We start from the raw sequence: 18,636 nt of genomic DNA, 5'->3' as shown, positions 1-18,636 counted from the left end.
TTTGGGTTCAATCCATATGCACCTCACATTTTGACACATTATTCATTGCCCTGAAAAGCATCAGAAAAGAGCCAACAAACCAAATAGAGAGGGCCAAGGAATCACTTCCCTGGTTAGAAAAAACATGAAAAAGGGCTTAAAAGTGCATAGAAAAGATACTTCAGCATCCTCATATTTCTTTTCATTGTATAATGAATCTGTTGTAGTAGAAGAGAATGCTAAGTACCTAGTTCTGAATTTTAATAAGAATTATGTGTTCAAATATATTTAAATCTCTCAACACAATTACAAAAAGCACCAAGTGCTCTCATTGTAGTGTCAAAAAATTTTAATTTTCATGAATTCAAGACAAATTTCTTCTGAAATGTACAATTACAGATGATTTCCATCATCTAACTCATTTGTATGAATCAAACATGACTCTGAATTATCTATTAAGAGTACACTGCTCTTTTCCCCATGCTAGTCACTTATAGACAATTATTCTATCTTTACCCTTCCAAGAAGTTGTGAACCAAGGTTTTAATACCTCTCATTGAATCTGTTAGAGTATTTTCTAGGATTAAGAAGTGTAATGGTCACATTGTTTTGGTGACAAATAGAATATTATCCTATTTTTTCCATAACCACTTGTGCTTTCTGCTTTGAAAAAGCAGATCTCTTTTTGTGCTATTATAATGATTTTACATTCTGGTAATCTATAGATTAAAATAGAGATTACTTTACTTCCTAATACTTCTTATCACTCTCAAATACTCTCAAGTGAGTCCGACAGTCTCTATGAGTCCATGAACGAAACATATAGTACAGAGGTCAGCAGACTATAGTCTATGGGCCTTAACTTGATGGTGCCTTTTATTCAAAATAAAGTTTTATTGGAACAACGATTTACTTGTGTACTATCTAAATCAGCAGATTTGAGTAGCTGTGAAGAGATCACCTGCCCTGAAAAACATCTAAAATATCTACTATCTGATTCTTTATAGAAAATGTTTCTCAATCTCTGCCATAGAATATTTTCTTCCAGGGACATATTTCTGAAAGTCATATCATAGTGGTTAGGTATAGTTCTCTAAAACATATAAATATATGTAGAAAAATTTGAGATAATTTGACCAGAAGTCAGAACAACTTACTTTGCTTTTATTCTTTCTTCTATTAATAAAAAAAATGTGTCTACAGAGGAAAGTCAAAACTTGTTAATTTATCTCATTGTTTTTTATTAAAGCCTTGCAAACATCTGTACATATGAAATGCTACATGGAAATATAAGCTATAAAAATGGAGCTGTTCTTATTGAAGTGGAGGTGGGAGTCTCAATTCAACAACCATGCCATTAACTACCTATTCTAGTTCTCCATTTACATGTTCCATAGTCATCTCAGAATCTACAAGCTGCTTATTTCTCCAATGACATCTCCTCTTCATCTACACCCTAGTTCTGTGAGTAGTAGCATTATCTATCATAATGCTGCTTAAGCCATAATATTGGCTGTCAATGGTGACTCCTGTCTGCCTTTATACTCATATAAAATGGCCTGTCAATTTCAGATCCATAAAATTTCTCCAATATTGTCATTTTGTCTATTTCTCCTGACATGGCCCTGGATAGGCCTTTGCCATTTCATATCTGAGTTTTAGCAAAAGCTTCATAAATGGTCCTCCTGCTTCTAGTTTCATTTCTTCAATTCAATTTTTAACTGATGTAAAAGTTGATCTTTTAAAATAAAAATAATCCTACCACAATTCTATGTAAACTAGTTCAGTGAGTTACCCTTACCATTAAAATAAAATTCAACCCCCTTAGTTTGATACATAAAGTCCTTCAGTATCTTACTTCTATGTTGTTCTCCATTCTCATTTCTTGTCGCACCTTTCTTTCCAGACTTAGACTCATTCTATATAGAATCATATGGTTGAAAAACTCTTGAAAACTTAAACACCAAAAATCTCATTTTCTTTCAGAGATAACTGAATCTTGCATTCTTGAATACTATAATATATTAAATACAACTCTAATCTGAAACTTTACATAAATATGACTCACATAAATATATTTTTGTTTTATGTCTTGAATAAAATCTTGAATTATGCTCCAAATGCTAAAGGAAATAGAACCCCTTATTCTTTTATTAAGAAAACTAATTAATTTTCAAGATTAGGAAAGGACAAGAAAGAGATTTTATATATATATATATGTGTGTGTGTGTGTGTGTGTGTGTGTGTGTGTGTGTACATATATATATTTATAATGGAAATCATGGTAAACTTAGTTGGCAGACAATCGAAGAAACTGATTTATGGTGAAAGGGACATGGAACATCTAGGACATCCAAGTACAAGTAATTTGTAGCATTATAAAATACTGGAATTATAAAAGACCTCAATGGTAATCTAAGTCTAATTTCATTTTTAGAAGACTGAAGAAAACAGGACTAAAGTGTTACAGGATTTGACTAAAGCTTCAACAAGTTCTTAACATCTGACTCATGTCTTAAATTCTCAATGATTTTGTTAAAAGTCAAGTCTTGGGGACATTTAGGAATTTCAGGTTGAGGTTGAAACTACAAAGAAATATTTTCAAGTCTTCTAAGAATTTGAGGTGTTTTGAAAATGGATGGGAGTCCTCCTTAAATAAATAGAAAGAGAGAGGGTTTGGAAAATTGCATTATGTTTCTTTGAATTCCTTGAAGCCAAAGTTTATTTCTGATTATACCTTGTTATGGTCATACTGAGTGACCAACTGACTGAGGGAGAGAATAAGAACAAAGAGAACAAATCAAATAAAAGCTAGTTCAGGGCTACAGGTGTGAAGAGAAGAGAGTTTAATGAGTGGAGGTTGGTCAAGTGTCAGTGTTGCAAATAATGAAGTGGAAAGAAATGAAGAAATGCTGTGGGAATTTCTGATTAGCAAATTAATCATGAACTTGCTAATCAGAAAAAAATCTACTGATGAGAGAGAAAACTAGTTACAATATTAGTGTGGTCATGTCAAACAAATTACTCTTAAAAATACCTTTTGACTGAAGACAGTGACAGAATTTTAGCTTATCAGATTAAGAAAATTCAACTGATAAGGTAATTAATCAGGAAGTGGGGAATCTGTCATGACTAAATTTTTATTCTCATTAAGATTATTTCATATTTCTCATTAAATATTTTTATTCATGTATTATATTTATATTATTATAATATGTATTTTGAAGGCAGGCTGTCTAATTTAAAAGCAATTGTATTGAGTTTCATCACCTGGTGAGAATCTTTTAAAGGATTAGCTCCTTGAGAACAGTGAATGTGTTCTAAAATAATGCCAAGAACAAATTAACACTTCAGTAAACACTTACTGACCAAAGGAATACACAACATAAAACAAACCCTCCTGAAAACTGCTAGTGTATTTTTAGGCACCACATTTTTCAGAAATCACCCAAATCATAGAGTTATAACCATCCAATTCGATATCAAAATTATTGGGAAAAATCACAGACAATATATTTTTTAAACTCAATAAATTGAAAACTGTCTCTGCATTCAAATTTGAGTTATAAGAATTACAAGGGTAAGAAAAGTTAACCTAAACATAATTTAGCAAATGTGATATCCTAAGTGGTTAAAACGTAGAGGAAGTTTACATAATATTGAATGAAATACAAAACAATTGAATGGCTATAATGATCTTAAGAATAAGAAACTCATGGGGCTTCCCTGGTGGCGCAGTGGTTGGGAGTCCGCTTGCCAATGCGGGGAATGCAGGTTCGTGCCCCGGTCCAGGAGGATCCTGCATGCCACAGGGTGGCTGGGCCCCTGAGCCATGGCCGCTGAGCCTGTGCATCCAGAGCCTGTGCTCTGCAGCGGGAGAGACCACGGGGGTGAGAGGCCCGCATACTGCAAAACAAACAAACAAACAAAAAGAATAAGAAACTCATAAAACAAATGCTGAAAAAAATCAACTAATTGCCATTACTTATGTTTTATTCTGCAACTGTAACATTGCACCTGTGGCTTACAGAGTTCCTTCTCAGAGGAGGAATACTAAATTATTTTGGTGATCAAAAGACACTTAAATCAAAGTTAAAAGTTGAGCCTGAGATACATAGATGACAAACTTTATTACTATAAAATTATAAGCTGTTCATCTAACAGTGGAATTGAGAGTTTTCACACATTTCTTGAACAGGGAAATGCTATTCAATATTTATTATTATGAATTATAATGCTATACTTACAAATATTTTGAATGGTAAGTGACAATAAAATAAATCTCCCTATATTATATTATGTTTTCTCAATAAAGCTCCAATTCTACTGCTTAATACAAAATATTCAGATTTCCAATACATTGGAAACAAATTGATGGTATTTATCTTGCTGCATACATGATTACATCTATTCCAAATCCCTGTGCAACACTCTTTTTTTTTTTTTTTTGGTTTGATGAAAAGATATATTTTAGACAAATTTGGTTAGTTTCTAACTACATTTCAGCACAATCATTACTCAGGGGACAATCACTTTTGAGAAAAGGCAAACTAAAATTTAAATCAGCATCAGAATTCTACCCATAATTACCCAATCAATATTGAAGTAGACGCCATCAAGTATGCAAAGATTACAGAATTTCAGTTACAAAATTTGGAGGAAAAAAATCTTAATTATGTATAAAAACACTGACAAATTTAAGCTAGAATTATTAGCTCTAGGACAGTTCACTGCATTATTACCTTAAAAGGATGGCTAACTAGATATCAGCAGCAATGCTGTTAAAACAGTTGTTTGCTCAAAGTTGTTCCTATTAATGAAACAAAAGATTAATAGTCTCCAAGTTAAATTTCACAAAATGAAATCGCAGCCTTCTGATTTAACTTTCAGGGGCAAGACAGAGCAAAACCCAAATATCATACTTTCTATTTTTGTCCATAAACACAAATAAAAGTCAGTATCAATACAAAGGTTAACATAAGGAAATAAAAACATGATTAGTCAGGTTCTACAACATAGGATACTGCGACATAACTCTCCTACAGTAAATTCCCCCCCCCCTCCACTTTTTTGGAATAGCAGATTAGATAGTATGGTATGAAAAGCTGTTAAAACCCAAATGTTTTCTGTGCCATCTAGCAAAGAAAGCACGAGGAAGAATACTTTGCCAAACTACACCTGCTACTCCAGCCTGGACCCAGTTGTCTGATCATCCACTCAGTTTCAAGGCCTCCAAATTGTCAATCTACCCCACTCAGCCTCATCCCAAGCTTAGCTACTTTTGCATCAAGAGTCTAGTTTCCTTTCTGTCAACTAAGTCCTAATTTTCCAGAAAACTCTGATTTTTCTGCTTTCACGTTGATCCTAACCCATTTTAAGTCCAAAAAAAAAATGCTGTAATACTTAAAGTAATTGAAGTGGACATGGAAATTAGATTACTTTAGTGTTATGAAAGATGGACTTCAAGTGCTCTGCAAATATATGGGAAAGTTGCAAGAAAACTTAGATTCTAAACCCTGCCTGGATTCCTTAGCTACTTGGTAGATTATAATGTTGCTTTGATTACTAGTCAGTACAAAAAGGTGCGTGAAGGCCACAAAACATGCATATGGGGGGAAATGCATGGAAATGAAGATTTCTTGGGAGTTGGCCAAGGCATTTTTATATCCATAAGGACTGTCAACTTAAATTTAGTACACCAGTGATTAAAAAAGGAAAGGAGTGGGACTCTTGCTTACAACTGAGTTTGGCAGAAACACATTTGTATATTCCTCCCCTGTAATCACACCGTCCTTTAATTAAGGACAGTGAGTATGCCCACGGAGCAGAATTAATGAAAAATTTAAAAAGAATCTATGATAGAGAGCTTCACTAGATTATACAACACTCCCCTTACCCAAGCACTACTTTGTGTATCTCTGAAACATCTGAAAAATACTTTTCTGTGACTTACTAGGCTGTAGGGAATGAGGAGTTTTAGATACATTACAATTATCTCTAGTAGAATTTGTTATCTTTCTTCCATTAACTGAACGTTTCAACTGGATCTTAAAAGAAGGTTGCCAATTTTCATTTTTTGAGCCTCTCCTAGGTTTTGGATGCTCTAGATTAGTCTGTCTTTTGAAGTTTCTATCTTTGGAATTCTTCCTTTGTTCCTTTAGTAATCTGTCTGGAGGTGAGGATGTAGCACGTAACTGATATTCATCTGGGGATCCTTTTTGCCGGTTTGGCCTCATCTGTTCTTGATCCACCTCTTTCTGAAGCTGTAGTGCTAATAACCTGTCCTGTTCTTCTTGTTTATGTCTCTCAAAAAGTAGACATTCCAAATCTATCAGTTTTTGGGTAAAGTTGATTTCTGTTTCTTCTTGGTCTGAGGAAGCTTTGGGGAACATTTTTCTTCTTTTTGCAGAAAAGCATGGATCCCTGACTGCTTCAGACAAAGATTCCTGTTTTTTTCTTTTGGAGATATCTTTACTGATCAGTAGGTGAGACTCTTCATTTTCTGTCTCAACTGTGTTATTTCTAATTATCTGTGTCATATCTGATACAGTGCACCGACTCTCTGTTTTGCCACAAGGCTTAACTGCAGCTTCTCCAGGGTAGGGAACTCTGGCTTCAGGTCCCTCATGATTTATGACACACAACTCTTTTTCATGATTGCTTGGTCTTGTTTTGACTTTTCCTTCAAGGCACCATTCTTTACCACTGGCACATAACTGAGGCATAGGTGACTCCACTGAAGATTGTGCACCTTGTTCATGAACTTCAAGGCATATTTGAGGAGAAAGTGTTGGCATATCTTCCTCAATTTCTGTGTCTTGCCATGTAGGGCTCTTCACATCACTGCTGTCAGTTTCCTTAGACATGGAGTCTTCCCTGCCTTCTTGTACAACTTCAGACTGTGATGCTGACCAAGGCTGAGATTTAGGTGACAAATACTTCTGAATATCTCCAGTGTTCGTTTGTTTGTTCTTACTTTTCTTCTGTGACTTGGTTGTGACTGGATCAGATTTTTCAGAATTCAAGGGCGAAGCCAAGATACTTCCCTCACAGAAATTGTTAATATTAAGGCTTAGCTTTCTTGCCAGCTCTTCATCGCTTTTCAGTTGTTCTTCCATCTCTCTTTGCCTTTTTTCTGCCTGTCTCTTTTCCTCTTCTTCTTCCTCTGCCAGTAATCTCTGTATGTATTCTTCACTGGCTTTGTTTTCTTCTTCCTCATTGGCTCTTCGCTCTGCCTCCACCTTGCTTATCTCCTCTTCATATTCTCTTCTTAATTCCCCAGGTTTACTTAATAGGCGAACTGGCTGATAGTCATCAACAATTTCCTCTGATTCTTGCCCAGAGGCTCTCAGCTTGCATTCCTCTGTATAGTGTTTTTGAATTATCTCCCACAGTTCCGTATTGACAAGAGAATTTGTTCGGGTATGGTACCGAGTCCACGAAGAGACCCGGCGGCGACAGAAGGGACAGCACAAATTTGCCTTTTCGACAGTCGATTGGAAGCATGGTTTACAGAGCGTGTGGTTACAAGGGAGTGTCACAGGCTCAATTAGGATTTCCACACAGATCTGGCACTGGCATTCCAACAAGGAAGGGATGGCGTCTTTGGGTACAGCCATTTTAATATGCTAATAAGGCATATTCAACATCAACACCAGGTGAGGATGCTCTCTTAGTTCCAGGCAGCCAAGCCCGAGGCCGCCTAGGCGCGCAACCACCAGGCCACCGCTCGAGAAAGAACGCTGCTTCCCCCCGGACGCCGGGCTCTGCTGGAGCGGGACTCCAGTCTTACCGCTGCTGTGGGGCCGCAAGCGAGCATTTCCCGGGGCTCTGAGTCCACCCCTCGCCTTTCTTCGGTCAGCCAGAAAGCCTGTGCAACACTCTTTACTGTGTCATGAAAATGAGTAGCAAATTATTTGGCTGAACAAAAAAGGGGCATGTACAAAGCAACAGCTTAACTGTAAAACAGTTTGGCAGGAAAATGCCATTCTAAAATTTGTTGTAGTCAGATCATTAGGTTAATGTGAAGTTGTGTGAGAAGTATGGTTAAAGGGGCAGTTTATATGTCTAGAAATATTAAAAAAACAATTTTCACCATGCACACATCCTCGTCCCTGACTGCCTTTAAGCATGTTTGTAATCCACTAAGAAAATCTGATGCACGTTTAATTTCATAATTTACTAGCCCAGGTGTTAGTTCAGTCAGGAGCAGAAAGACTGGAGGGATGTGAAGCTGCTGGTTAAACTTGAACAGAATATATCAGCTGGTTTGTTAAATATTTATGTGAACTTGTAATATTTTACTAGTTTTTTGAGCATAATATCTCACCAACTTTGGAATTACAAAAAAAAAGATGTTTGTTTTTCTCTGAGCGTGGTTTAAGCCTCTTCTCTTTTCTTTCCACATTTTAAAGAACTGCTTAGAAATAATTAGAATATAATTTTTGTTCATTATATTTCTAAGATTAGAATTATTGACCAAAATTATAACTTTGAATGAATATGATAGATGAGGTTGACTATAAAAACTGATATATGGATATATGACATCATAAACAAATAAAATATAAAAGCTTAAATGTAAATGGAGTGTATGTCTTTGGTTTTATTCTCAGAAATCCCATTAAGTGATTCAATAATTGTATCTCCCTGTTGGTCTTTCTGATATGCCCATTCTCTTTCCTCTTCTGTGCTTACCAACCCTTGGCTCATCCATTACTGATTCATGTTTTTGCTTTGACCTTGTATTAATCTGTAGGTCCAATCTACCTCTGTCTTTTTTTATCCAAAGTTTTTATTTTTTATTATTTTTTATTACAGTATAATTGCTTTACAATGTTGTTTTAGTTCCTGTTGTACATTGAACTGAATCAGCTATATGTATACATATATCCCCTCCCTCTTGGACCTCCCTCCCACTGCCCCCATCCCACCCATCTAGGTCATCACAGAGCACCAAACTGAGTTTCCTGTGCTTTATACCATGTTTCCACTAGTTATCTATTTATACATGGTAGTGTATATATGTCAATCCTGATATCCCAATTCATCCCACCCTCCCCTTCCCCCCCACGTCCACATGTCTATTCTCTATGTCTAAGTCTCTATTTCTGCCCAGCAAATAGGTTCATCTGTACCGATTTTCTATATTCCACATATATGCATTAATATAAGATATTTGTTTTTCTCTTTCTGACTTACTTCACTCTGTATGACAGATTCTAGGTCCATCCACATCTCTACAAATGATCAAATTTTTTTCCTTTTTATGGCTGAGAAATATTTCATTTATATATGCACAACATCTTCTTTATCCATTTATCTATTGTTGGACATTTAGGTTGTTTTCATGTCCTGACTATTGTAAATAGTGTTGCAACGAATATTGGGGTACATGTGTCCTTTTGAATTATGGTTTTCTCAGGATGTATGCCCAGTAGTGGGATTTCTGGGTCATATGGTAGTTCTGTTTTTAGTTTTTTAAGGAACCTCTATACTGTTCTCCACAGTTTCTGTATCAATTTACATTCCCACCAACAGTGCAAGAGGGTTCCACACCCTCTCCAGCATTTATTGTTAGTAGATTTTTTGATGATGGCCATTCAAGATACAAGATAGAAAGCCCAGAGATAAACCCATGCACATATGGTCACCTAATTTATGACAAAGGAAGCAAGAACATACAATGGAGAAAAGACAGCCTTTTCAATAAATGGTGCTGGGAAAATTGGACAGATATGTGTTAAAGAATGAAATTAGAACACTACCTAACACCATACACAAATATAAACTCAAAATGGATTAAAGACCTAAATATAAGACTAGACACTATAAAACTCTTAGAGGAAAACATAGAAAAAATACTCTTTGACATAAATCACAGCAAGATCTTTTATGACCCACCTCCTAGAGTAATGAAAATAAAAATAAAAATAAACAAATAGGACCTAATGAAACTTAAAAGCTTTTGCACAGCAAATGAAACCATAAACAAGAAGAAAAGACAGCCCTCAGAATGGGAGAAAATATTTGCAAATGAAGCAACAGGCAAAGGATTAATCTCCAAACTATACAAACAGCTCATGTAACTCAATATCAAAAAAACAACCCAATCAAAAAATGGGTGGAAGACATAAATAGACATTTCACCAAAGAAGACATACAGATGAAAAAGAGGCACATTAATAGATGCTCAACATCACTAATTATTAGAGAAATGCATATCCAAAGTTTTTAAAAGAGTGGTATGTTCTTGCTCTCTCCCTGCTTTACTCATCTACCACCTAAACTGGGTTTTTATCCATTTAAATTTTGCCAATAACACCCTAAAATTATAAATCATATGCGATTTGTCAGGTTTTTTTTCTTGCCTTCTTCTGCCTTAGTGAATACTTACTTCAAATCTCTACTCTCATAACTATTATGTTGCCACATTATCCTCACTCTCCTTGGACTTCTTTGATTTATCCATCATTTTATCTTGATGAGATTGTTTTCCTTCTTGACCCATTCAATAATGTTATCACACCACATTTTATTTTACCCCCTATTCTTCTTTGCCATATATTTTTACGAGATGATTTCATGCATTCTCATTTCTTTCAACCACCACGTATACGCTACCAATATCTCAATTCAGTACTTCACCTCATAATCATTTCTTGAACCAGAGACACATTTATATGATTGGCTTCTATACCTATGTGTGGATTTTCCATGGATATCTTACAATCAACATTTATAAACTTTATTTTCATCTTCTTTTCTTAATTTATTCTTACTCTGCATCTTTATAGGAGACATCTCCATCAATCTAGTTATGCAAGTGAGAAAACTGACACTCATCTTAGACTATTCCCACTTTTATATTCACAACATTCAATCAATATGAAAAATCTTCCAAATTCACAGCAACTTTATACCTCTGTCAATGCCATAGACCAGGATATTCACTTATCTTAATTGGATGACTACAAGGTCTCAATTTTCTTTATTTTCTGCATTATTGTTTTATCACACAGATTTTCTTCATAACTGCTGAGTTAACCACCTTAAAAAAATCTGATTCTTTCACATTCTAGACAAAATTCTGCAATTATTCCTTATCTTATCTGTAAAATCTCAATTCCTTAAGACTGATACTTTCCTTTAAGTTTTGCATCCAACACCTAGGCACATTGTCAGTCTCATCAACTCTCATGACAATCCTTATATTATTATTTTTTAATTTATGAGTCTTTTTTAAGGTAATTTTCTCACCCAATACCTCCTAACTTAATGTGACTAACACCTGTTCTCCATTAATGACTCAAAAATCATATTCCCTCAAAAGTCTTTCTGGACTTTTTCACACTAATCTCTGTGTGATAGTTCATTATTACATTATGAATGTACTTTTGGCATATCTCTGGGTTTTTATGGAGAGTGGAAGTTGTCTGAACCCTGTGTGCAGAGAGTATCTGTTGCTGCAGACACATTCCCTGTAGTCTTAAAAACTGCAGTGATGTTACTATGTGGTCAAGCCAGTGTCAGTGGAGATGACTTCTGTGTCACCTGGTCTTCAGTCCAGATGAGCTTCCTTGCTTCTGCTTTTTGATATCACTGTCAAGTATTAGTTTGGGCTAACTCTACCCAAACTAAACAAACAAACAAAAAATAAAATAAAAGATCTCACAGTGAATAAACATGCTCACAGTTTACTACTATTACATAGTATCTACTGCAGGTGCTGAGACTGTTTCTAAGGAAATTTTCAGTGCCTCACTGCAACAAACAGAATTGATTTCTATGACAGACATAAACTAGGAGATCTTTCTATGCAAAATATTTGAGACAAAAGGGACAGTTTTAAACATCTTGAGTAAAAAATGCTATTTTTAATTGAGGTGCTAGGAAGTCTACTGTAATAAAGTGCCATCAGATCAAACTGTTATTTTTTTTAATTTATTTAACTTTAATAGAAATGCTATGACCAATGTGAAACCGGACTGTGTATCCTACAAGAGGTTGTTTTGTAGTTTTTATGTAAAATATATGAGTAACAAGTGGATGACAACATTACAGAAATGGAATACTCTGCTAATTTCCATTAGAAAGTATATCACAGGAATAAGTTTAGTGATTAAGTTATCATACATCATCATATATCATAAACTAATGTTCTTTTTCCTTTAAGATCTAAAATCTGAATTTAAAAGTTTTCAATCACATAAATGTTGCAGAATTTTGGGTTTTTTGGTTGTTGTTTTGTTTTGTTTTATTTTTTTGCCATATGGAAAGGTTTATCTCAAGAGGAGATGACCCTAAGTCAGCTACTTATATTCTTATGCAACCAAAATATGATGAAAAGAACCAAAGAAAACCAAAAGACTCTGATATCTTTCCATTTTGTTTTGTTCGAGTATTTTTAACTGCATTTTCTTGACTTTAAAATCAAATGAAAATCTTATTATCTATGTTTAGTTTAATATGATTCAATTACACATCAAGCAGAAACTTCTTTGAATTTTACAGTTAAAGAGAATCAGCAAAACATTTTTATCATCTTGTTGCTATGTGTTTGAAAAGATTAATTAAATGATAAGACAAAATTACATGGAGTAATATGTAAAGATGATATCTTGTACTGTTGGAGCAAATTAATTTCAGTTCTATGGTCAAAGACTAATGAAAATTTAAGTAATGAATTTTATTGACACTATGTTTCCAAGAGTCTAGCACTCAGACACATTAAATTATTTATATAAAACTCCTTATTTGAGGGGCAATATGCTATTTAAGAATAAAAACCTTCTACATCTTATGTTGAGCTTGATGCAAGAGGTTGTTAAAAATCATTGAAATGTCTTCTTTAATTTCATAAGACATTTCTACTTTATAGTCCTCTGATGAATAGAACATGATATATCAATTACTTTTAGCTAGGCTCCAGATAATGTATTCTACCCATCTGAAAAGTCTAAGCATTATTGATAAATCCAATATTTTTGAAAAAAATTTTAACTTGAAATTGACTAATCAATGTGTTCTCATGTTATAATTTCATTTTGTAAAAAAATCTACTTTCTTTTTCTCTATCTTTTAGCAGCTAAACCTATCTTCTAGTGAGATTTTCCAGACTTTTTCTTCTATGTTTCCAAAGCAGTCATTACATTTTTTTTGGACTCAAAATTCTTAGTCTTGTATCCTCAAAATTAAATGCAACACTTGTTGGCCTAGTTCAGATTGTCTCATTTAACTTGATAATTTCTGCTCCTTTGATCAATTTCCACTTTAATTTGTTGTTGTCCGCTGTATCCATTTCAAGTTAGTTTTGCCTCAGTATAAGTATTTCCAAGTCAAACAGTTTTTAATTTGCAGGATATTGTGGAACTTTTCAGAAAAATAAATCTTTCCTCTCTTTCTATTTCTCTTTCTTTTTCTGTACCATCACTTCTTATTGCTACTGCTGCCATGGTTATTTATTCAGGTGGATACAAGCCTTAACCATTATCCTCTTTCTATCTTTTACTTCTAGTATCAATTAAAATTTTATAGATAAATAAAAATCACAAAAAATTATTGATGAATTACATATTATTTATTTTGTGTTCTATATCCTACACAATATTCTAAGTGCTAGATACAGCATTATCTAAATATGTGAATTTTTAAATGTATTTTTCCATATATATTATATATATATAATATATATATTATTTTTAGTCAGTACAAATGCAGATTTTTAAGAAGCAGTCAGACTAGGAATCTGTGGGGGTACCTCAGCCTCAAAATTGAAGATCTAAGTTTTCCCAGTTTTAAATATTCCTACCTATTACCTATCAGCCAACTGAGGGTATAAGTTAGTAGGTATGACTGAGCTGCTGTACTTATGCTTTGACCTCCCTAACTTTATACTCATTTCCCAATACAGACTTTACTCATTGAGGGGGAAACTTGACATTAAACATTTTAAGAATTATATCACTGACGCTACAATCTACATTATCATAACTCCAAACCTACAATTTAAAGATCATTGTATCACAGTAATCAAGTGGAGAGGATATCAATTTATATTTTTGAAAATTGCTTTGTTGTTTATTTAATATAAATTAAGTTGTTTATTTAATATTGCTTTGTTGTTTATTTAATATAAGTTTTTACAATTAAATAATTTTTACAATTTATTTAATATAAGTTTTTACATTCATTCTACAATGAATGTATTTTAAATTACATAAATATTTGAGATTAAGCAATTAAAATATAAAACCCTAAAAGGTTAAGACAGTTGGAATTAAGCAAAGAGAGAGAGATATACTCCAAGAACAAATTTAGACATGCAAATTAAAAGAGACTAATAATACATAGTCCCATTAAGTTAGCCAAGATTAATAGCTAATGCAAAGGCTCATTTGTGTTTGGCTATCAACACTGCTAGGAAGATAGTTAGACCTAGTTCACCTTTTGGAACTCCTATACAATCTGTGTGATCATTTTCCATCATATTGAAAAATTCCTCCTTGTTGAAACATTGATATAAACACAGTAAGCCCTAAGCAAACTTATGAAGCAGGTAGAAGGTTTTAGGTACGTAGTTACAACATGGAATAGTCTTTGTCCTTGAACCACCTGTATCTTTCTTCTCTAAAGAGGCTCCTTTCTTAAGGTAGCTATCAATTAATTCAGTTTAATGGTATAGAACAGTAGTTCTCAAACTTTACTTGTATTAATTTGGATTAGGGCCACTGTATTTACTTATTTTACTTTTTACTAAGGTAACATTTGTTTATAACATTATGTTTCGTGTATACAACATTATATTTATATTTCTGTATACTCCACAGCATGCTCATCACCAAAAATTTAGTTTCCATCTGTCACCATACAGTTGATCTCCTTTACCTATTTCACCCTTCCCCTCACCCCTTCCCGTATGGGACACTCAAGGTCCTTCCATGTTGTTGCAAAATTGGCAATATTTCATCTTTTTTTAATGGCTAAAATGTGATATATATATATATCACATCTTTTTTCTCCATTTATCCAATGATGGGTACTAGATTGTTTCCATATCTAAATAATGCTTAAAGGAACATAGGGAGTGTATAACTTTTAAAATTAGTGTTTTCATATTCTTTGGATAAATACCCAGAAGTGGGATACCTGGAACATATGGTATGTTTGGAACATACCATATGGGATACTATATGGAACATATGGTATGGTATGTTTACATTCCCACCAACAATGTATGGAGGTTCTCCTTTTCTCCACAACTTCACCAACACTTGTTATTCTTGCTTTTTTATAATAGCCACTTTAACAGGAATGAGGTGATATCTAATTGTGGTTTTGATTTGCATTTCCCTAATAAATAATTAGTGATGTTGAACATCTTTTCATGTGCCTGTTGGCCATTTCTATGTCCTCTTTGAAAAGAAAAAAGTTCTATTCAAGTTCTCTTCCCACTTTGTAACTGGGTTGTTTTGTTGTTGTTGTTGAGTTGTATGAGTTCTTTACATATTTGAGACATTAACTACTTTTTGGACATATGATTTGCAAATATATTCTCCCATTCAGTAGGTTGTCTTTTCATTTTATTGATTGTTTTCTTTGATGTAAAGCATTTAGTTTGATGTAGTCTGTTTATTTTTGCATTTCTCTTCCTTGCCTAAGGAGACATATCTAGAAAGATATTACTAACACTAATGTCAAAGAGAATACTGCTTATATTTTCTTCTAGGAATTCTAGGAGTTTCATGATTTCATGTTTTACATTCTTTAATCCATTTTGAGTTGATTTTTGTGTATGATGTGGGATAATTGTAACAGAAAATAAAATATGTAGGAATAAATTTAATCAAGGAAGGAAAAACCTGTATTCTGAGAACTATAAGAAATTAATGAAAGAAATTGAAGAAAACACAAATAATAGAAAGATATTTCATGCTTATGAATTGGAAGAATTAATATTGTCAAAATGTTCATATTACTTAAAGCAATCTACAGATTCAATGCAATCCTTATTAAAATTCCAATGGCATTTTTCATAGAAAAAAATAATCCTAAAATTTATATGGAACCACAAAAGACCATGAACAGGCAAACAATCCTGAGAAAAAAGAGCAAAGCTGGAGGTGTCACATTCCCTGATTTCAAACTATATTGCAAAGCTAAAATAATCAAAACATCATGGTATTTGTAGAAAAACAGATAAATAGATCATGAAACAGAACTGAGAGTCCAGAAATAAACCCACATAATATGGACAATTAATTTATGACAAAGAAAAAAGAGCACACAGTGGAGAAAGGATAGGCTGTCTCTTTGATAAATGATGCTGGAAAAACTTGACAGTCACATGCAAAAATATGAAACTAGACCACTGTCTCACCACTGTCTTTTTTACATTTCTAACAAATTCTCAGATGATGATGAGGCTGCTGGTCTGGGAGCCCATTGGTGAGTATATTGGCATATAATTAGTGAAACAAGAGGGTTTAGTGCTCATAAAGGCTTATAACATGCAAAGTATAAAGAAGCTCATAAAAATGGTATCTAACTTAGTCCTTACAATTTTAAAAAGTAACTATGCACATTTTTAGGAGGAAAAACTGATGTTGGAAGAGCTTAATTAATTTGCTCATGGCTAATCAGATTATAAGAGGCTGCGATTATTTGAATACTTGTTTTTGTTTTGTTTGTCCTTTTTTTCCCCAACTTTCTATACTTTTCACTAAAAATAACTGAAAAGCCACTGATGATTAGGAAGAACCATTTAATTAAGAAGAGCCATTAAGGAAAAGATGGATCACTGAAGAAATGTTTTTCAGGCATCTGGGTAACCCTGTGGAGGGGAAAAAAAAGTTTAATTTCAAATTCACACTTTACATGAAAACAGATTCTAGATGGATCAAGAATCTAATTAAAAATAAAATATGTGACATAGTAATAGTATTACAAAAATGTCAATATATTTATAAAATAATCTTTATAATTTATCAAATAATGGTTTCCTTAGATGACTGAAAACTCTGAATCCTTATAAAACTGATAAACAAAAATGTTTAAAAATGCTTACAAAATAAAAAATTACCAACTGACTTTACTATATAAAGAGTTTGTAAAAATGAGTAAGAAATACTCTAAAAACCATTAGAAAATTGGGCAGAAGTCATGACTGGGAATATCCAGGAAAAGTAATAAGAATGAATCTTAAATGTATTCAGATATAGTCAATTTCATTCATGATAATGTAAATTAAACTGAAAAATAAAAATCAAAACAATTTTTTCTCTACCAAATTGGAAAAGCAAAATGTTTCATTAAATATTACATTGACAAAGACTTGGAGAAATTAGTGGGAGTGTGAATTAGCACAAACTGCATTCTATGTAGAAAATATCTATACAAATATAAATGCATATTTCCTTTGAAAATTTAATTTTGGTAATTTTATCACAGATATACTCAGTTTTGTGAAATAGCATATGGTTGATACAGTTCATTGTGGCATTGTTTGCAATAACTAAATAAAATGTCCATCAGCATGTGTTTACTTATATAAATTATAATACTCCTGCACAATAAAATATGTATCAGTTTTTAGGAGAATGACAAGAAGGAGAAGAAGAAGAAGATAAAGGAGGGGAGGAAGAAATAAGAAGAACAGCCAGGAAGAAATATAATCTCCTAGGTTTCTAACAAATAAAAAAACTTTTTATTAGGCCATGCCCTTGGATGTAAGGTAAGCGTTATCACCATCTAGTCCTACCAAGTATAGTTCTTTGCTCATCATTACCCCTCTGGGCACCAAGAACTTGATTCTCACTTGAAGGCAGAGGGATTTGGGGTGGGGTTTTTTATGAGTAGGATGAATATATAATTTATTGTTCAAATTGAATCCCACTTGAGAATGCAAGAAAACCAAAAAAACAGGCAGAAACTGTGAGTATAATGAATAAGTATCCAAATTATGAGCATCCCACAACATTGAAAAGGAAGATTTCCCTATAAGTCAGTATAGTTTGGGCTTAGGTGATCTTGGACCATGGTTCAATGTTACTATATATTTCATGTGAATTATATAGAAATAGAAGGGGACAGGGGAATCCAGAGAAACAGCTAATATGGGTCCTCATCATAGGTTAAGTATGACCACAGATGGCTTGTGTATCTTTGCTTTCATTCCATGTGTTTATACTGGCAAATTAAAGATGCTGTGAGATATCTTTGTTGGATTTGACATGAACTTCAAGTGCCTAATTTGGAGGTACAAAGCTGAACATTATTTCTTTTTTTTATCCATTACTATTATAAGGAACCTATTTTATATCAAGGTCATAAACATATCTCAATAAATAGGAAAATTTTCTCAAAAAGGACTTTTAGAGAAGATAAAAGTTTCAAGAAAATATTTTGCTACATCTATGCATAAGAAAAAGTATTAAAATATTGCAAATGTGAACTCATTTACTGAAACTGACTCAACTGGTGTGAAGAATATTTAATAAACTATTTCTATGAAGAGACTGTTAAAAATCACAGCATTCTAACCTTCCTACCTAAATGTAAGGAAATCTGTTCCAAATTTCGTCATAATTTGACCATGCTTCATTTGGAATTTAAGGCCTGCTTAATGCCAACATACAAATATCCATTCCATTCGTACTG

At 33.3% G+C, this 18,636-nt stretch overlaps 1 protein-coding gene across 1 annotated transcript; it reads right to left on the bottom strand.

The window, feature by feature from the left end:
- Positions 1-5,802: 5,802 nt before the first annotated feature.
- LOC309835873 (E3 ubiquitin-protein ligase RNF168-like) lies at positions 5,803-7,598 on the bottom strand (the record flags this gene model as incomplete). Its single annotated transcript, XM_082675591.1, has 1 exon — positions 5,803-7,598. The coding sequence occupies one exon, from the start codon at positions 7,596-7,598 to the stop codon at positions 5,883-5,885; it is 1,716 nt and encodes a 571-aa protein (XP_082531717.1). The 3' UTR covers positions 5,803-5,882.
- Positions 7,599-18,636: the final 11,038 nt, after the last annotated feature.

Source organism: Grampus griseus (genome assembly GCF_964374135.1).
Source record: "Grampus griseus genome assembly, chromosome: 18".
NCBI lineage: Eukaryota > Metazoa > Chordata > Mammalia > Artiodactyla > Delphinidae > Grampus > Grampus griseus.
Note: the sequence above shows the minus strand (reverse complement) of the source record. Positions and strands in the feature narration are given on the sequence as shown.